This window comes from Nuphar pumila, chromosome 11 (genome assembly GCF_984573655.1).
Source record: "Nuphar pumila chromosome 11, dmNupPumi1.hap1.1, whole genome shotgun sequence".
Classification (NCBI taxonomy): domain Eukaryota; kingdom Viridiplantae; phylum Streptophyta; class Magnoliopsida; order Nymphaeales; family Nymphaeaceae; genus Nuphar; species Nuphar pumila.
In genome coordinates this window covers 118,403,376-118,425,441 of record NC_143259.1, presented here as the reverse complement: position 1 = coordinate 118,425,441, position 22,066 = coordinate 118,403,376, and the positions used below count along the sequence as shown (strand labels likewise).

General features: G+C 37.0%; 1 protein-coding gene across 2 annotated transcripts in view; it reads right to left on the bottom strand.

The window, feature by feature from the left end:
* LOC149823112 (syntaxin-22-like) overlaps window positions 1–22,066 on the bottom strand; it is a 47,796-nt gene that overhangs the window by 20,670 nt on the left and 5,060 nt on the right. The window contains exon 2 of one of the 2 annotated variants that reach the window (XM_089980557.1): window positions 12,677–12,764. In XM_089980557.1, the coding sequence (XP_089836683.1) occupies window positions 12,677–12,764 (88 nt within the window). Of the gene's footprint in view, window positions 1–12,670; window positions 12,765–22,066 lie in introns of both variants that reach the window. The other variant, XM_089980556.1, reaches the window with a different exon arrangement.

Here is a 22,066-nt window from a genome sequence, read left to right as displayed (position 1 = left end):
TGAGGAGATGAAAGCTCTACATGAATGTGGTACGTGGGATGTCGTATCAAGACCACCTAACAGAAACGTTGTTGGTTCGAAATGGGTGTACAAAATAAAGTATAAACCAGATGGGACTATAGAGCGATATAAGGCGAGACTTGTAGCCAAAGGTTTTACACAGGAGCAAGGACAGGATTATGATGAAAGTTTTAGTCCAGTGGTGAGGATGGGGACAATCAGAGTCATACTTTCTTTAGCTATTGAACACCAATGGACTATTAGCCAACTTGATGTGAAGAATGCTTTTCTTCATGGAGATTTGAGAGAAGAAGTTTACATGGAACAACCCACTGGTTACGCAGAAGGTAATCCTACAAAATATGTCTGCAGACTAAAAAGGGAGATATATGGATTGAAGCAGGCATCTCGATCTTGGTTTGACAGCTTTTCTCTTGAAATACAAAAATATGGTTTTAAGAAATCTCTTCTTGACCACTCCTTATTTATATTTAAGAACCAAGACACAATTACTCTGTTGTTGATATATGTGGATGATATCATCATCACTGGCAATTCCAATGAGCACATTAAAGAAGTCAAACATCTCTTGAATCAAAGGTTCAAAATGAAGGACCTTGGCAAACTACGGTACTTTCTTGGAGTTGAAGTCGACAGTACCTCTGAAGAAATGACTCTCACTCAACATAAGTATACCATTGATGTTCTCAATAAAGCGGGTACGAAAGACCGCAAGCCCTTTGAAATGAAATGGGGATCTTCGAAACACGAGCTTAGATTAACAAGAACAAGTGTCAAGAATGACACTAAAGCATAACCCTTAAAAAGGGTATAACTGGAAACAAAATAAAAATAAAAATGTATTTTTTATTGATATGAAAAACCAATTGCTTAAGAAGCATTGGAGTAAAATACAAGAGGGGCTGCACCCCTTTATATACACAGCTGAAAGAGGACTCAATAGAGCTGTTGGGCACAGTCCAACAGCTCTATTGCTAGTCAAGTCTGGACAGGACTTGACTAGCAACAGTCATTCTAGTTCAAACTGAACTAGATGACATAAAGACAAAAAATAAAAAATAAAGGAAAAAAATTACATAAAAGAAAGAAATGAAAAATGTATATATATATATATAATATAATATTATTATATATACATATATGTACAGTTTTACATTTTAACACTCCCCCTCAAACTTACGGTACAATGAGCAAAAGTTTGTCTAAGAGAAAGTGAAATCGGGGAGCAGCGAGAGGCTTTGTAAAGAAGTCTGCTAACTGATATTCTGAAGTGACATATGGCAGATCAATTATCCCGTGTAGATATTCCTCTCTGACGTAGTGACAATCCATTTCGATGTGTTTGGTGCGTTCGTGGAATGTTCTGTTACTGGCAATGTAGATCGCACTTTTGTTGTCACAACACATTTGTGAAGCCTTTGTTGCTTCAACTCCCATGTCAGCAAGCAGTCGTCGGAGCCAAACTACTTCCATGGTCGTGGTTGCCATGGCTCTGTATTCAGCTTCGGTGGATGAGAGAGATACCTTCTGCTGCTTTTTACACCTCCACGAGATTAATGATTCCCCTAAAAAGACACAAAAGCCAGTGGTTGAGTGTTTGTTATTGGGATCACCTCCCCAATCAGCATCAGTATATGCAATTAAATCAAGAGAAGAGGAGGAAGATAAGAAAAGTCCTCGTGAAAGAGAGGACTTGATGTATCTGATAATACGCATGACTGCTCCCATATGAACAGAAGTAGGAGCATGTTGAAATTGACTTGCTGTATGAACAGCATGTGCTATATCTGGTCTGGTAATGGATAGATAGGAAAGTGCCCCGACAAGCTGTATGTAAGGAGTAGGGTCTGCAAGAAGTTCTCCATCATCAATCTTCATTTTAACATTAACAACTTCTGGAGTGTCGACTTTCTTATCATCAGTAATACCAGACCTGAAAACAATATCAAAAGCAAATTTAGTCTGAGATAATAAATATCCTCTAGGAGAATAAGCAACTTCAATGCCTAAAAAATATCTCAACAAGCCCAAATCAGTCATTTCAAAATGAGATTTAAGAAGTGTTTTGATTGTTTCAACTCCCTGTTTATCGCTTCCGGTGATGATCATATCATCCACATAGAGAAGAAGCACAATGATCCCTGCATCAGAATTCTTAATAAACAAAGCAGTGTCAGTTAAACAGAATTGAAAACCAATATCAATCATAACACGACTAAACCTATCATACCAAGCTTTTGGTGCTTGTTTAAGTCCATAAAGAGCTTTTTCTAAGCGGAGGACTTTACCCTTAGGAATACTTAGACCAGGAGGGGGTTCCATATATACTTCTTCAACTAGCTTTCCATTTAAAAAAGCATTTTTGACATCCATTTGAAAAATAGACCATTTTTTGATAGAAGCTAAGGCAATTAAGGTTCGGACAGTAGTCATACGAGCCACCGGAGCAAAGGTTTCTTCATAATCAATCCCATATTCTTGGGCATAACCTTTGGCTACTAAACGGGCTTTATATCTTTCAAGAGTACCATCACTCTTGGTTTTAATTTTATAAACCCATCGACATCCTATAGTTTTCTTCCCTGGAGGAAGATCTTGAATATTCCATGTAGAAGCCTTTTCAAGTGCATCTAATTCAGCTTTCATGGCTTCTATCCATTTGATATCATTTTTTGCTTGAAAATATGTGGATGGTTCTTCATATGAGTGAATTAATGCAATAACTGCCCTATATGTGGGTGAGAAAGACTCGTATGATACAAACTTTCCTGGAGGCCTCGAGATTCGGGTTGATTGTCTAGTTGGAATGTTAGAATATTTCTCAAGTGCACATGGAGGATTAGACTCTTGTCGCCTGGAATATTGAATACTAGTATCTCTATGAACTTCTTCATTTTCAACATTAAGATCAATAATTCTTTGATCATCATCAAAGTTACAGTCAAGGTCATATTCATTAGATGTTGATGTTAGATCTAGCAAAAAGGAGTACTCAGTGACGTCTTTTAATTTTCTAAAATCAAAGAAGCTCTCCTTTTCAAGAAAGGAAACATTTCTAGACACATATAGTTTATTATTTTTGAAGTCAAAACATCTATAACCTTTCTGGTTTTCAGCATATCCTAAAAAGGCACAGGGAATCGCACGAGGGGAAAGTTTATCATTTTTGTCAGTAAATATGAAACATTTGCACCCAAATATTCTTAGTCTAGAGTAGTCTGGAGAAATATTCATAAGTTTTTCAATGGGAGTGATATTTTGTAACGAAGATGGCATCCTATTAATGAGATATGTGGCAGTTAAGGCAGCTTCTGCCCAAAAGTCTTTCGGGACTTGATTTGCTATTAATAAAGTCCTAGTGGTTTCTATAATATGGCGATGTTTTCGTTCTGCCAGTCCATTTTGTTGAGGTTTCTATAATACAGCTCTATTGCTAGTCAAGTCTAGACAGGACTTGACTAGCAACAGTCATTCTAGTTCAAACTGAACTAGATGACATAAAGACAAAAAATAAAAAATAAAGGAAAAAAATTACAGAAAAGAAAGAAATGAAAAATGTATATATATATATAATATAATATTATTATATATACATATATGTACAGTTTTACATTTTAACACCCTTGAGCACTCCTAGCGTTCTTCATCAAAGGCTTAGCTCTCAAGACGGAGATCCATTTGATAATCTCACACAGTACCGTAGCATAGTGGGTATGTTACAATACCTCACTTTTTCTCGCCCTGATATAGTCTACTCGGTGAATCAGGTTTCTCAGTTTATGCATGCACCATGTGAAGGGCATATGGAAGCAGTTAAACGGATACTACGATATCTGAAGGGAACGGTTGGGGATGGTCTCATATATAAGCGAAAGACAAATGGGCAAAATGCACATGAGATCACTATTTATTCTGATGCGGACTGGGCGGGAGATCCAGATGAACGTAGATCAGTATCCGGCTATTGTGTATTTGTTGGGATGAATTTGGTTTCTTGGAATAGTAAGAAACAAAAGGTTGTTGCCAAATCCAGTACAGAGGCTGAATACAGGTCAATGGCAACCGCCACTGCTGAGGCTACTTGGGTTAGACATCTACTGACAGAAGTCGGAGAATCGATATCTCGATCACTTCTTTTGTGTGACAACCAGAGTGCCATTAGTATGTCCTTTAATCCAATCCATCACAGTCGTGCCAAACATATTGAAATAGACCAGCATTTTGTGAGACAAAAGGTAGAAGAGAAAGAGATTGAGCCTGAATTTGTTCGAACTACAGATCAAGTGGCGGATATATTTACAAAATGATTGACAAAAGATAGATTTTGGACGTTAAAAGGCAAGTTGTTCATGATTCAAGATCATGCACAACTTGAGGGAGGGTGAAAAGAAGTGTTTTCTCTGGTTACGGGTCATGGATCTGAAGATCCAGACCCGTGACATCCACTTCTTCATTAATGGCATTATGTAATATAAGTTATTGTAATGAGGGTATTTTAGTACCCTAATTTTGTAATCACATGTTAATATAAAGGAATATACACAACAGCCGACCCTATGACAATAGGGCATCGGTTTCTCCCAACTTCTCTCTCCCTCCCTTTCTCTCTCTCTCTGTTTTCAGCTCTCACGCATGGAAGGACCTGGAGATTCAAAATCTGAGAAATACCCCTAGAGGATATTACCTATTACATTATTAAAAACAATATATATATAACTTAACACCCTCCCTCAAACTTACGGTGTGATACATCGGAAGTTGAGAAATACAAAAAAAATCAATGGAAAGGATCCAAGTCTTAAGTGTCTTCAATAAAAATCTCTATCTTTATGACATATCACAAAATTGTGCAAATACAAGTCTTTAAATGTCTTCATTGATGATCATCCCCAAATTCCTTCATCAGCTATCTCCATCTTCATGATGGATCAAAAATATTATTTTTTCAATTCATCGCATCTTTAAGAACCTATAGAGAAAACAAAGCAAAGGTCCCAACTACACAAAAGAAGGTATTTTAACCAAATAGTTATGAAGTTTCAAAACAAATATATATATTTTGAACAAAAATAATACTCAAGTAAAAAAAAATTCAAACAAAGTAGTAATAAATTTTGAAAACATTTAGACAATCATTAAGAAAGATAAAAGCATACTTCAAAAGAGAAATTTTTATGAAATCAAATTCAAACATCATAAATACAAAATCAACATATTTTTTAAGAAAACATAAATATTGATCATAAGAGAATTTAATCACCAAAGAACATATCAATTATCAAGAAGAGATAAACAATCATGTATTAATAATATCCCAAATTTTTAGAAAAACTCTCCAAATATAACAAATTATCAATTTTTACTAAAACAACATGCATATAAAGTATAACACTTCAAGAAAGAACCCTCAAGAAAAGAGGAGTTAATTAATTTTATGCATGCAATAATGTGAACAAGATACTCAATTTGAAACATATATATATGCAATATATTTAATACAAATAATAATGAATGAGAGCAATCTCATAAATCACTGAGTTTAAGTACAAAGGACCAAATAACAATTTTAAAACATATATATGTTATCAATGAAATGCATGAAAATTTATCAATGAACATTTTTCATACAAGGAAAAACAAGTAGAAAAAGTTTAAAATGTTAATGGAGAGATTTTAAAAATCTCACAAATATCAAAGAGTGATATTTTGTAAACCTCAACAATAGTTCGACCACCACAATCAATCACCTTACTAAACCCCCAAACCTCAAAAATCAAATGTATCAGCTACTAGCACAAAAACATAATTACAATATCACTAATGGGCTACAACACACATAAAAAGTGTGAATAACCAACAATATCTATTGTCTACATAAAATGACACTTAAACAAGTGTATCAACTACTAGAACAAAAGCATAATCACAATGTCACATATGGGCAACAAAACATACAAAAAGTGTGAATAACAAGAGCACAATCATAATGCCACATATAGGCAAAACAAATACACAAAAAGTGCAAATAACCAATGGATGAATATAACTCACCATAATGAAAAACATCTCTAGTCTACATAAAATGACACTTAAATCAGAGGCATAATAGAAGGAAACACATGAAGAGAGTTTGTAATGAAAATAAACTAATGTCATCAAGAAGATAAGGAAAAGATTTACAAATCAAGGCAAAAATATTAAATATAACAACCTTTTGAAACACCATGTCTTTAAAAAATAGATAGTCATTACAGATAAACATAATTATAAGCATCTATAATACAAATGACAAAATATCCAAATGAGTGATACAATACTTACAAAACCAGAGATCAAACAAATGTCAGTTAGAACCAAACTATAAGCCAACAATCTAAACTGACAAAATCGAGCACACTACTCACCCTAACAAACCACTCCGGTTCAACAAAAGCAACATGGATCTAGAGACCAATCATCCATCAATTAGATTTAAAACATGTGTCAACATGACACCCATAAATTTTGATAATTACAAATTAATAAGATGACTTGAGGTGCACAAATAGCTCACCTCAACGGCTAACTCTGACCCAATAACAATAAGGCAAAAAACAAAAGATGCAACATATAAAAAATCTGTGATGGATAAAAAAAATGCCATAAGGCTATAAATACTCACTAAAATCAATTTTCAAATAAGTGAGTTCATATATAAGAACCGAACTAAAAAGACAAAGTTTTCAAATCAAATTCAATAAAAGTATATGAAAACTTAGAATGAATATAGTGCAGTCATGTGCATAACAAGATGACAATTGATGCAATCATATGTATAGTCAATATAAGCAAGCTATGTAGAGAGATAGTTCAATCTAGATTACAAGTTTACTATGAGACAACAATGGCATATAATATTAAAGAGGGCCAAAACATATATATATAGAGATGCTTAAAAGACCATATAGAAAACCAAGTGCATACACAAGAACAACCAATCATGGATACTCACAAAGGGATCAAAAACTCATGTATATGCAATAATCTTAATAACTTAAAGTCACATATCTTATACAAAAACTACGAAGAATCACATAAGATATGCATAAAAACACATTTAAGCATGTATGCAAGTGATAGATTAAGGCACCAAGTGTATATACAAAAAAGGGTACAATATAAAAATTAATAATTTTTAAATAATAAGTATGCAATGAATAAAGAGTCTTTAATCAAGAATACACATGTCCGCCAAAGATCTAATTGGACAAGCACGTCCATTAATAATGGACAAGTATTAAAGTGAATCATGAGGAAAACGCCTATAACACCAACAAAGGCTATGTCACATGGGTGTGGGTGCGGGTGCGGGTGCGGGTGCGGGTGCGGGTGCGACACGGGTGCGGCGCAATTTCAAAAATTTTGGACACGGGGACTCGGCTATATATATATTAAAAAAAAATAAAATATATATATATATATATATAAGACTCGGTCAAAGTTGTGCCCATTAGGGGACAGGTGATGAGTTGTGAAGGCATTCTGTACACTTTCTTCATACAGGAATAATTCACTTTTGGGCACTTTCTTCATACACTGTAATAATTCACTTTCTTCAAACAGGAAAAAACCACAAAAACTTGAGTTGTGCCCATTCTGTACTTAAAACTTGAAAGTGTACAGGTTTTTTAGTTGTGATGGGTTTTTTTCCTTACAGCTGTAGCCCAGAAAATTTAAAAAAAAATTCAAAAAAAAAAATTTCCAAAAAATGGACCAAAATGACCCTGGGTGCGTTGACCGCACCCAGGGTCGGGTTGACCGAGTCCGAGCCGCACCCGTGTCCGCACCCGTGTCCGCACCCGTGTCGGTGCGTGTCGACGCGGGTGCGGCGACCTTGGAGCCGAGTCCGTGTGACATAGCAAAGGGCAAACATAAAGAAGTTTCTCATAATGCTCAACTTAATATTTTATTAAAAATTAAGTATGTAATAAAAACATAATATTTAAATTTCATACAAAACATGTAAGATAATATTCAATAAAGAGCCATGAGACTAAAGAAAATAACACAATCATAAGGTCCACAAACGAACCAACAAGAGACATTTATTAAAGTGAATGACTTCCATAAGAAATCATACTCAATACCTTATGCATGAATAGACAATCTCATTCATCATTTAAGGCAATCACAAGTGAACAATGATCAAATACCAATAATAAAAATTATTTATTCATAAGCTAAATCATAATTTTTAATACTTCAAAAGTTATTTTAAGTTTCACATAAGAACACAAAGAGTAAAGAGAGAAAAATTAAACTCAAGTTAAGCACAATTTTATAAGATCATACTTGTGAAAAACACACAACACCATTTCAAATTATTTTAAAAATATGAGACAAATTTTCAAAAAGAAACAAAACAATGTTCAATAATAAATACAAACATGATTTGATATTTATAACCACAAATTGTTTAAATAAAGCATCTAAATGCCAACAATACATGCTCAAGAATACTAGATCATATGAATACATATCAAATAAAACAAGTTTAGTAAAAACTAAGATTCAAACTAGATCTCATAAAAGCATACACATAAAATTTCATAAGATCAAACAACTATTATAAACCTTATGAAAATAAATCCAACGATAATTTTAAAAAGCAACATTTAAAAATTTTAGTTTTTAATAAAAATAACAAATAATTTTCAAAGATAAGAAAAATGTGTGCTTTTTCTTGCATAATGCATGAGATAGATAACACAAGAAACACTTAAAGATACAAGATACAGATCGAGTCAAGATTTTCTTTGAATCCAAGCCACACAACGATCACGAATCATTCACGAAGCACAAACTAGAACCAAAGAATCCCAAGAACCAAAATAGGCAAAATGCCAAAAAAGATTTATTGGCTTTGATACCATGTAATGAAATATGCAAAAATACAAAATGAGGGCCTCTAAGGGCTTACAAGATCATAAACACAAAGTGCACATGAACATACATAAGTCCAACTAAGGGACAATACAAGAGTACAAAGGCACAACACAAGCACTAAGTGCATTCAAGACATTAAAGAACTAAAGAGAACATAAAATATAAAAAATATTAATATTATTGAGCATGAATGCTTAAGAGAAGCATTAAGGAGTATGGGAGAACAAATCTCCTTATTTATACACATTACAAGAGAAAGACTATATGGGAGCTCCCAATAGAGTCGTTGGGAGCTGCCAATAGTCATATTTATCACCGTTGGAGAGCCCCCAATGACTCTATGGTCAAAAGAGCAAAAGACAAAAAGGAAAAATTGTTCCTAATGAAAAGTCCCTATTACAAGAGTAAAATAACAAAAATACCCCTAAAGGGTATTACCTATTACATTATTAAAAATAATATATATATGTATAATATAAAGTATAAACCAAATATATATGTATGAAAATACATATATATACATGTACAACTTAACAATATGACCTTCAGCTTATCATACCACCAGAAGAACATGTGAATGACAATAAGGAAACATGGTATGCTCTATGTCACACGGGCTCGGCTAGGGAGGCGCCGCACCCGAGTCGACACGCCCCGAGATGGGTGCGGCTTCGGACTCAGCCCGAACTCGGTCAACGCCGAGTCGGACTCGGTCAACGAGTCGAGGCCAAGTCTGTCCACATTTTGGACTCGGTCAACTTTGACTGAGTCCAAAAATGTCCATTTTTAGGACAAAAAACAAAAAAATCATTTTATATATATATATATATATTTTTTTTAAATATATAACCAGATTGTGCAATGCAGTTGCACAGTCACAGACTGTACAACTGTAACTGCACGGTCTGTGACTGTGCACAGTCACAGACTGCATTGCACAATCAGTGCAACTGTTAACGTATAAAGTTTAAACATTTAAATGTCAAAACTAAACAGATCACAAAGATGTGAATGCTATAGTAAAGGGGTCATTTCAAAAATTGGACCAGCACTACAGATTATGGACCATTTCACAAGGTCATAGTTTCAAGTTTTTTTTCCTTTAACCATGACCCATAGATGTGTTTACCTTAATTTTAATTGTTTACTAGAATTATTGTTATATATATATATAGTCGAGTCCCCGTGTCCAAAATTTTTGAAATTGCGCCGCACTCGTGTCGCACCCGCTGTAAAAGTATCTTCAACAAGATACTAAAGTCAAAGGAACGATATAAATGTGTGAACATACACACACCAAGAACACTTGGAACACTTGTGCACCAAAAGCACAAAATACGAAATTACAAATGTGCAAATGCACTCATAAGTTTCATAAACACTAAAATGGTTGGGCAATCAATCCCAACACTCTCTTACAAATACAATGGAGAGAGCCCATATTTATAGGGCTAAAGGAGACCTTGGAAGGGGCTCCACATAGTCGTTGGAGCCCCTCCAACGGTCACAAATGTGACCGTTGGAGGGGTCCAACGACTAGTGTGTTGGGCCCCTCCCAAGGTAGGTACAAAGCATTTATTGAAAGAAAAAGAAAAAATAAAAATGGGAAAAGAAATTACAAGACATATTCGAAAAAGAATATGTGTAAAAAAGACTAAACTACCCCTAAGACTAAAGATAGAATTATATATATATTTTACATATATAATAGGTAGATACATATACATATATTATATATATGTATATGTATTACCTTATATATGTAAAATATATATACGAAGTAACAAGTTTGGATTACATATTTTAACACCCGCACCCATGTGACATAGGGTATGCTAAATTTCCAGTGGCATGCAAAAAATGTTAGATTAAAAAAATTGCAAATTAATTGTTTGATTAAAGGAATTGAAGACCTAGAGATACTAGAGAAGATATACAGAAATAAAAATAACCAAAGAATTATGTAAGAAGGAAAAAACCTGAACAAAACACAAAGAGGGGAATTTGGCAAAGATAAGCAATGATTATTACTTTGAGAAGGAAAAACCACAACCACACACACACAGATGCATACAAAGTGCACCGCAAAACAAAGTTATTACAAATGCCATCCTAGAATGCTTGTCAGGTCAAGCATGTGGTTATCCAGTAACATAGGAAAATATGCATTACCACTTATTGAACGATTTGGAGAATGAATTACAGAAAGGGGTTACCAATAGGTTAGCAAACTTATATCTTGGCATATATAATTGGGACACGCCAAAACAGTCGGCGTACCCATGTCAACACGGGGGCGGATACTGGTGCAGTGCGGGTATGCCACGGGTCGGATTGAGTCCAGCGCAGACCCAATTTTTTTTCTTAAAATCAGCTTTGGTCAAATCAAGGTCAAAGGGGTGAGCCATTTTGGTCCTGCCCCATCCAATACTCTCTCTCTCTCGTTTCCCTCTTCTCTCTATCTCTCTCTCAGCAACAGCAAGGACACTTAAAGGATCTCACCTCCAGTGACATTCCGGCGATACTATTATTTGAAATTGTTATTAGCTTGTTATAACTTGTTTCTTCAATTGTTAATTTGTTAGTTGTAGCTTGTTGTTTCTTAGTTCTTACTTGAATTTTGATTCTTTGAATAAAGTTGTTAGCATGTTAGTAGTTTAGTTGGTTGTTAAATTAATTTATGTTATTGCCTTGTTGGAATAATGGAATTTGATTCTTTGAATTTATTTTGTACTTATGTGATATATATATATAGACGTGTCCCTGTACCCACATTTTTTTGAATTGTCGTGTCGTACCCTCCATACCCGCACCCACACTCAGGTGACAGATCTTGGCAGCTTGATCAACAAACAAGCATGGGGACTATAGATTTTGAACACATGCAATAAGCTCTAAACGACATGGGAGAACATTTGAACATTCATAAAATCTTGTGAGACTGCTCCAAGTCATCAGGCATGTGGGCAGAGAAGTCAGGTTTTAGCTGAGTGAATACTTCTCTATTATTCGAGCATGCTATGTTGAACAAAGCTAAGCTTGACCCAACACTGGACTAGCTTGTTAGAAATTGGCTAATATTGTTAAGACCAAGCTTGAGCTTTGAAACAAGCAAAGCTTGACAGAGAATGTAAACCATCAGACATCAGTATATGCTATTAATGTCATCCAAGATAGTATGGCCTACTAATGTAAACTTCGTATTCTGTCACGCACCAAACAAGTCCAATTTGCATGTCATGATATGGTATCACAGATTTTAAAATGTAGAAAAAAATTTGTAATGCATTGAATCCTACAAAATGATAAGAGGTGTTCTGCAAAGTCTTCTATGCATCTAACAAGGACCACTTGAGAGGAAAAAGAAAAATCCAACTTTAAGAAAGCATAAGGCTTCATTTTGGGACTCCTAGCAGCTTGGGCGACTTGAAAACACACAACTCATGTTAGTTCGAGTCCTTATTTCTCCTTTAATTTTCTTGTACCTTTCAGTATTATTTATTGAACAAGATTATTTGGAGAATCAATAGACCCATAGCAAATACATGTGGGCCAAATAGAGAAGTGCAATATATGGATGAAAGAAAGCCAGCACTAGTACTGTTAGTGTAACTCATAGCTTGTATCCAGAATTAGTTTGAAGAAATAAGAAAAGGTAGGATCCTGCCCTAGATGGTTCTGAAGCAACACGGTAAACATGAAGATATATATCATTAATACTCACACTAACTTCAGCATGCTGATCAGTTTCACTAGCCGCTTTAAGCTTTGCAGATGTTTCTTTAACCAACTGCCCAATGTGTTGTCGAGTTTTATGCCTGCAAAAGAAGGGACAATTCATATGAATAATCATCAGCAAGAACCAGATAACATTCTCACTTTCCAGATCCAGTACGAAAAACAGTGGCATTTACTGAAGTAACATCATCAGATTCCAGATAGTCATAAAAGCGTTATCAAAGTAGCACATGTATAAATTGTAAATCCTACTTTTGACCCTTATAGACTGACCCTAAGAAACCAAAAGACCAAGCAACCTACACCCAATGAACATGCAAAATCAGTAAGAAAGAAGCCATCTTAAATCCAATGGACATGCAATGTTATTCCCCAGAACAAACTTTTTATTCAAAATCAGTAACCACTAATAAAGAAGCAAAAATGAATGATAGACTTATGTGAATTCAGAACAGTAATGAATAAGACAAAACAGTGACCAGATCTAATTATCTCCCTGAAATGCCAATTTTTTCTTGTGGTAGGGAAAGTATGATGAGACAGTGCAGACCAGTGTTGTGAAAAGCGTAGGCGTAGCGAGGCGCTCCACCAAAATCTGAGGCGAGGCGTAAGCCTCAAGGCGTAAAGCATAAGCCTCAAAAAAAAAATGAAAACTTTAAAAAACTCTAAAAAATATCTAAAATTATAAATAAATAATGCTTTATTGATGAAGCAACAACCAACAAGAAATAAAAAATCTCAAATAAATATTGACAGAACATGAGATTAACATGTAAAAGTAACATTAATGCAACAAGTTGATCTAAGTAAGTATCTAAGAAATAAAATATGAGCATTCATTCAATAAAAAATTAACAACGAAATGCATATTAGCATTAACAACATCATGTCATAATTAGAAAATGCATGTTAGCATTAACAACCAAGCGTTAATATATTTGTCCAAAACTCTTCAAAATGAGAGTAAAGCACAGATATACGCTAACATATAAGAATATTCAATAAAAAAACTTAATATCAAACAATTAAAAAATTGGGTAACTTTATTATTCAAATGTAGTGTGTTGACTTTTTGCCACTAGCATTCACTAAAAGTAGCTTGTCAACATAAGGGCTAAAATTCATCTATTAATATGAAATAATAGATAAAGGTTGATTCAAGCTGCAAAGAGCTTCTTGTTCACTTTTTTCTAATGAAATCTCGTTGAATCTATAAACTCACATAGGTACAGCTATGGGTATGGATGCAGGTGTGAGCACATAGGGTACAACATCAGAATTTACAAAAGTATTGGGTATAGGGGTACAACACAGCTATGTGTGTGTATGTGTGGATGTGTGTATTTTTTTTGTTTGAGAAAAAATAGGTATACATGCATGTGTGTTCGTGCGTATCAAGCACCATACAATAATGAATAAAAACAACCCTTTATGCACCTTAAAATGGATCAAAATAGGTAATGGATTGGGTTTGATTGGTCAAATCCAAAACTGGTCTGGCCGATGACGATTGAAGTATCAGTACCTGATGAGTTATGGAGCCTGATTCAGAGTTTTTTCTCTTGCAGTAATGGGGGTCCGGGGGCTCCCCCCCGATGCAGGGGTCTTAAAGGGGCAACGCCCCTCAGAAGAATTTTTTTTGGGGGGGGGGGGGCTTATGTTTGAGACCCGGTTTCTTATGGATCAAAACCGATTTGTTTAGGTTTAGGGTTGTCGCCCTTGCCTTGTATAAATTATTTTTTTCCTTTCTCTCTTGTATTTGTCGAGAAAGAGCAATAAATGGGGGCTTTGTAGAGATGTGGGAGACGAGCGAGAAGTTGGAGAGAGTGAGTGAGAGACCAAGACGAGCGAGAGGTGGGAGAGAGTGAGTGAGAGACGAGGCTGACAAAATGAGAGCCCCCGACCCTAATTAGGGTCGGGGCCCCTAATATTTAACCATAATTTTTGGTCAAATGGGGGCTTTGACCCCCATTTGACTAAAAATTTTAGGTGTGTACGCCTCACCTTGAGGCGTACGCCTCAAAGCACATGAGGCGTACGCCTCAGGGCATTTGCACTTTTATGTTGTGCCTCAAGGCACAAAGGCCCTCGCCTTGAGGCGAGGTGAGCTTTTTGCGCCTTGAGGCACGTTTTTAATAACACTGGTGCAGACCCTTCCATCAAAATGGTGGAAAAAACCAGCATCAGGATAGGTATCAGCTACCTTTTCTCCGAGATAGAGTAGCTCTGGGAAAAGCAATATGATGGCAACCATTCTTAAGCATCAGATATGAACATGGTGTTAGATTTCACTAGGATTCACTAGGATCTATCATACGTGAAAAGAGAGATGAAAGAGAAAGGAGTTGCGGTTGTCACGATTTCCAATAATGAAATCGTGACCTAAAACGTGTATATATATTCTTTGTTTACGGTATGGATCGGGTCTGATATATTATCCAGACCCGGAATACAAAATAACAAATACAAGTAAAGAATACATAGACAAATAGACTTTTTCAGCTTCCCTCAGGTTGATCATAGTTTTGAACCATGAACAACTTGCCTTTAAGTGTCCAAAAACGATCCTTGGTCAAGCCTTTTGTGAATATGTCTTCAACTTGTCTTTCAGTGTTAACAAATTCGAGCTCGATCTCCTTTTCTTCAACCTTTTGTCTCACAAAATGTTGATCTATCTCAATGTACTTGGCACGACTATGATGAACCGGATTGAATGACATGTTGAGAGCACTTTGATTGTCGCATAGCAAGACAGACCGAGATATCACTTCTCCCACTTCAGTTAGCAAATGCCTGACCCATGTGACTTCAGCAGTAGCGGCAACCATGAATCTGTACTCAGCCTCAGTACTTGATCTAGCAATGACCTTTTGTTTTCTACTGCTCCAGGATACTAAGTTTCTTCCAATGAAGATGCAATATCCTGATGTAGACCTTCGTTCATCTGGATCCCCTGCCCAGTCTGCATCACAATATACAGTAATCTCGCGCATGTCCTTGCCAGATGGTTTTGGAGAATATATCAATCCATCCTCAACTGTTCGTTTCATATATCTGAGTATCCTTTTAGCATCTTCCATATGCCCAGTACGCGGTTCATGCATGAACTGGGACACCTGATTGACTGAATAAACAATATCAGGTCGAGTGAATGTGAGATATTGTAACATCCCTATTAGGCTGCGGTACCTGGTGAGATCCTCACACAAGTCTCCATCATGGGCACTCAGTTTTTGGTGAAGAATACTTGGAGTCTCTAGACGTTTACAATCCTTCATACCTGCTTTGGTTAGAACATTCATCGTATACTTGTGTTGGGTGAGAGTCAACCTATCAGCTCGGCTATCAACTTCAACTCCAAGAAAATAACGCAGGGCTCCAAGGTCTTTCATTTTGAATATCTGACTCAGTAGTTTCTTTACTTCTTTGATATGATCCTCGGTGATGACAATGTCATCAACATAAATTAGCAATAAGGTGATCACATTTTGCCCTCTAAAGATGAACAATAAGTGATCTAGTAGGGAGTGAGCAAAGCCATGCTTTTGAATCTCAAGAGAGAAGTTGTCAAACAAAGAGCGAGATGCTTGCTTTAGACCATAGATAGCCCTTTTTAGTTTGCATACATTTGTCTTACAATCTTCCTCATAATATCCAGGTGGTTGTTCCATATAAACTTTCTCCTTCAAATCTCCATGCAAAAATGCATTATTAACATTAAGCTGACTCAGTGTCCACCCATGTTCAACAGCTAAGGAAAGAATGATTCGAATCGTTCCCATTCTCACCATTGGACTAAAAGTATCATCATAGTCTTGGCCTGCTTCTTGTGTGAAACCCTTTGCTACGAGTCTTGCCTTGTATCGTCCAATGGTCCCATCTGGTTTATATTTTATTTTGTAGACCCATTTGCATCCTACCACATTTCTGTCAGGCAGTCTGGGAACAATTTCCCAGGTTCCACATTCATGCAAGGCTTGCATTTCATCATTCATGGCTTCTACCCATTTCTTAGAAGTGATTGCCTGGTAGTACATAATAGGTTCATCCTCCTTGTTGAGAGCAGTCAAAAAAAGTTGAAAATCCATGGAGAAATTGTTGTAGCTAACCCACCTATCAATAGGATGCCGCATGCGACTGAACCTCCTGACGTCAAGGGTGTGTGAGGAGGTAGGTGCAGCCTCTTGAGCCCGATTTAGGAGTCCTGAAGCAGCCGTTTTTTGTCTGGTGTAGGAAATGCCCTTACACCTTCCCGATTCCAATGGTGGTGTTGCTTCACAGCTCTGTGATTCCGATATACCAACGATCTTTGGACTCTCTTCTTCATGTTGCACACAGTCCGAATGACATTCTTCATTTGAATTATCAAAGAGCTTTGAATTTAGCCAAGGGTAATAAACTTCAACTGAGGTAGAGGACATGTCACCTGTGTCAATTTTATGATTGAAGTTCAGCTCGTCAAAAACAACATTTCTCGAGATTTTGATGTGTCTGCTAATAGGATCATAACATCTGTATCCTTTGTAGTCATCCACATATCCCACAAATCTACACTTCTGAGCCTTATCCTGAAACTTGTTTCTCAAAGACTGATCAATATGCACATAACAAACACATCCAAAAACACATAAGTCATGATAATTTGGATGAATTCCAAAAAGGCAGTGATAAGGAGATTTGTTTTCTAAAACAACCATGGGAAGTCTATTTATCACATATACAGCAGAATGCAAAGCTTCTGTCCACAGATTGATGGGAAGATGATTGTCATAACGCATACTCATCGCACTTTCAACAATATGCCTATGTTTACGCTCAACAATCCCATTCTGTTGTGGTGTGTGGGCATGACACTCTTCTTTATATCCCATTATTTTGAAGAAAAGAAATGGAGTCACTAGATGTGAACTCCCTTCCTCCATCACATTGAAAAAATTGAATGGACTCGAAGAATTGATTTTTTACTACATAGAGGAAGTTCTGAAACAAAAGGAAAACTTTAGACTTATTTTTCATGAAGTATATCCAGGTGTATCGAGAGTAACTGTCAACAAAAATTAGATAGTACTTGCTTCCGGATCCAAAGATGACCGAAGCATGCCCCCATACATCAGAACATATTACCTCAAAAGGCTTTGAAGCTCTCTTATTAATGGAACGAAAAGGTAATACATGACTCTTGCATAAAAGACATATGGAACACTTTTGGCTTCTCTCTTCCACATTGAGACTTTCTTTTGGAATGAGATTATTAGAAACAAGTTTCTCAATAAAATGACTCCCACAATGTCCTAAACGACCGTGCCATAGAGAAGGCTTATTACGTTCAGAAATACTAAGAACATTTTCAGAAAGACATAACTCTAATGAAGACTTCAAATCCGGGTGAGCAGGACAGGCCGAATGACATAGGTCTTCTTGAAAGACATACATATTGACTTGTCTCTTTCCTTCAGCGAATGTTTTCCTCGTCCTTGACCTATACAGAGAAAGGAGTAAATTCAACTGAAACATGATTATCATCAACAAGTTTAGAAACAGAGACAATATTTTTCTTGATATTGGGAGCATAAAGGACATTGGAGAGTTTAAGAGTAGAATGTGGCAGGGGGATGATAGACTTTCCAATGTGAGTAACAAGGTGGGAAGATCCATCTCCAGTGACAATCTTATTTTTTTCAAAATAAGGAATAGGTTTGAAAAGTTTACCTGCATCACCTGTCACGTGAGTTGCGGACCCATAGTCAACGAACCAAGTTCCTTGTTCATTTTGCTTTAGATTCAATCCCGACAAGGCAGATATTAACAACTCTTTAATCTCCACTGTTTGTGGTGCTGCTGGTCTTCCTTTTGGATGTTGCCTAATGGGACTTTCCTTTATTTTTAGGATTATGCCAACAATTCGCCTTGATATGCCCCCTTTTGTTGCAAAAGAAGCATGTGGGAATGGATCTTGATCCCTGAGTAACGGTGGGTGAAGGAAGTAATCCACGTCCCCCGTGTCCATTTTGCCCTTGTCCTCGACCATAAGTCATTCCTGTAGCAAAGACCAAGTATTCGTATGAGTATGATTATCCTTAGAAAAGCCTTTAGGGTCATTTCATACAGAATTAATTTAGCCCGAAGCTTATCAAAGGTGGGAAGAGTAGGCAAACACAATAATAAAGTAACAATCATGTTATATTCTGATCCCAATCCACTCAAGGTTTGTTGCACCATATCATTGTCGCTCACAACACATCCTATAACCGCAAGTTGATTTGTAATGGTCTTCATCTTGTTTAGATATTCCATGATAGTCATGGAGTCTTTTCTCAGTAGCTCAAATTTTCTCTTGAGAAAAAACATTCTTACTTGAGAAACTTGTGAATATATCTGAACCAGTCTCTCCCAAAGTTGCATGGTTGTGCAATTGTCAGGAATTGCAATAAGTACCTCTTGAGAGAGTATAGAGGTAACATACGCGACCATTGACTGATCTTTCTTTTCCCAGTTAAGGTATTCTGCATTTTTGACATACACAATTGAGATTGCCCCTTTATCATCCTTCTCTTCTCGCGCAATGAATTCCAATGGGGCTGAAGCGGTTCCATCCAGATGACCTAAGAGACCTTGACTCCTTATAAAACAATCGGCAGTGGTGCCATCCCGCTTGTAGGGGACTGCAGAAGTTTTGCAACAGTGCGGTTGCCAGAACTGTTGCCCTTTTCAATGGACCTAACGACAGTCCAGCAACCGGCATTGCCGAAACTGTCAAGGGTTTTGTATGAGGCAGACTCGGTCTGCGATTCTGCAGACCGAGTTGTCCAACAAACTCAGTCTGCACTTCTGCAGACCGAATCGGCCAACAGACTCGGTCCAGACGAACCATACTGAGCCTGGTCAGCCTGACCAAGTAGGCTCAGTCTGGGTGTGCCCAGACCAAGTCAAGCATTCGAATGTGTGCATACCGACTCGTCTGGGATGAGTCATGTCTGCGACGTGTGGAAGACTGACTCGGTCCGTCCAGACCAAGTCGGGGTCTGTACACCTTCGGCAGACCGGTTCGGACTGGACGACCAAGTTGGGTCTGCAATGTTTGACGAACCGACTCAGTCTATGATCAGACCGAGTCGAGCCTGTGACAATTCATTAAGCGACTCAACCAAGTCAGATCGATGAAATGCACGGACCAACTCGGTCATGCCAAGTCGGATCCGATCAGACGACCCAATTTAGATCTAGACAAACTATTGCGAGTGGGTTTGGAATGAGAATACTGAATCCAGGATCCAAATCGGAATTGAGTTGAGGACCTAAGTGACTCATTTTTAGTATGGAGGTGGATCTTAAAATAACATAATGTAAAGATGACATAGAGGTTGCTAAGAATGGTCGAAAGAGCAAAAAAAAAAGACCAATTTGCCTTTGGTATGCATACATAGTAAACAAGGTATAAGTTGGAAAAGTCGGATTCAGGTGATTCTTGGATTCTACTGCTTGAATAGAATCCATTAGTAGGGGATGTGAGGACAAACTCTGAAAGAATGAAATCAGAGTTTGATGGTTAAGTTTAAGGGTATTTTGATAATTTTGACAATGATACGAGGTATTTATTGATTTCAGATCAAAGGTTGCGTGAGACTAAGAATTGAAATTTAAGTGTTCCAGGTAAGTGAACATTCACAAATTCCTCCTTAGTTGACTAAAACATATGCTAGCAAGTTTAGGCATCTTTCAATGTGGTTCTAAGTGCTTTAAATATGCTAGTTTTGTTGATTGTGAATAGACACTATTTTGCATGCTTAAAAATCTATAAAGTTCAAGTGTGATGCTTAAACTTGATCATGCATATTTCCTGATTTATGACATAAATGTGACATAACATGATTGCACGTAAGAGATTGATGTATTATGTGAGAATTGAGGATAGAGTTTCAGAGTCTCAGGTTAGGTATTACCTTGAAGAATGTCGCGTTTATGCTTTGTGAGGGACATTGTAAGTGTCGTGAATTAATCTGTACAGGATTGTCATCCTTAACGGTTCAAACATGTGAACACGTGTTAAAAAGTAGTTAGTGGCTATACATTGATGATTGTATAACGTACTGACTTCAAGATGTGAATAGTGAGAGAAAGTGGTGTATAGGATGACCACACGGAACATGATGGGGAACTCTATTAGGAGGCATGGTCTAGGACAATGTTGACGTGTGTGCCTCGTGAGTAACTTGAGAATATCTCATATGTTCCTAGTTAACCCTTAGAGGTTAAAACATTGCCTACTAGACACATGTAGGATGTAGCATGAACCGCAAAACCTTGGGGGTAGATATAACTTCTTGAATCACCTTAAGGGCAGTTATAACCAAGGTTGTTAAATGCGATGAGGCGAAGCGAGGCGTTGAGCCTGCACTTCGCCTCTGAGGCGTACGCCTCTCACAACTGGTATGGAAGTGAAGCGGTGGGAGGGGAGGCAGTAAGAGAAGGACCACGCGCCCAGCTGGTACGGAAGCGAGGGATATGCCGGTCGTCCGGTGGTCGGAGAAGACTAAGCAGCAGCTGCAGCACAGCAACTCCGGTGGTCGGTGGTTACAACTGGTCGGAGGTTGATGAGGGGCGCATCACAGCAACGCCTCAGTACCTTGAGCATGCGCCTCGCCTCTGAGGCGTACGCTTCAGGTACTGAGGCGTACGCCTCTCACAACACTGGTTATAACTCCTTGAAATACTTTGGAGGCAGGTATAGCCACCCTGACTCTTCGGCTAGGTACCAATTGAGCTCTTGAGATCTCGACATGTAATCGGCGAGCATCTGCAGCATCTGTGTCCATAGTATGGACCGGTTCGGACTACGTTTTTGTGAGTGGTTCATATGTCTGGCCAACATTGTAGGCTCTGCGTTGTCTACATGGGTTGCTACGCTTGAGAAGGCTATGTCCGGAATAACCGATTAGAGTAGAAGATGTATTTGAGAATGATAATAGATATACGATAAAATAGGAGTAAAATTAATAAATAACATGTGTGCATAAGTAGCAAACTAAACTAAGACTAGGAGCTTAAAGCTCACTACAGTTGCAATGGTCGTGTCTATTTGTAAATAGAATCTTATTGGATTGTAGACTCACCCCTTCTTTTGGTTACAACTATAGGTTCAGGAATTGTTCACTCACAAGACCTAGTATCGGATTGCGACTCTGCCACATCAAAAGTATGGTTCACCTTTACTTTTTATTATGCTTTTGTCTTTGGATGGTTATGATATTGTAAATGGATGTATAGACCTTCAATTATTAAATGAAAAAAAAAATTGTCATGGTTTTGAGTTGTTTTTTAGATTGGTTTTGAGCTGTTTTTGAGATTATTGAGTATTTTTCCTATGAGAACTAACGTCCACGAA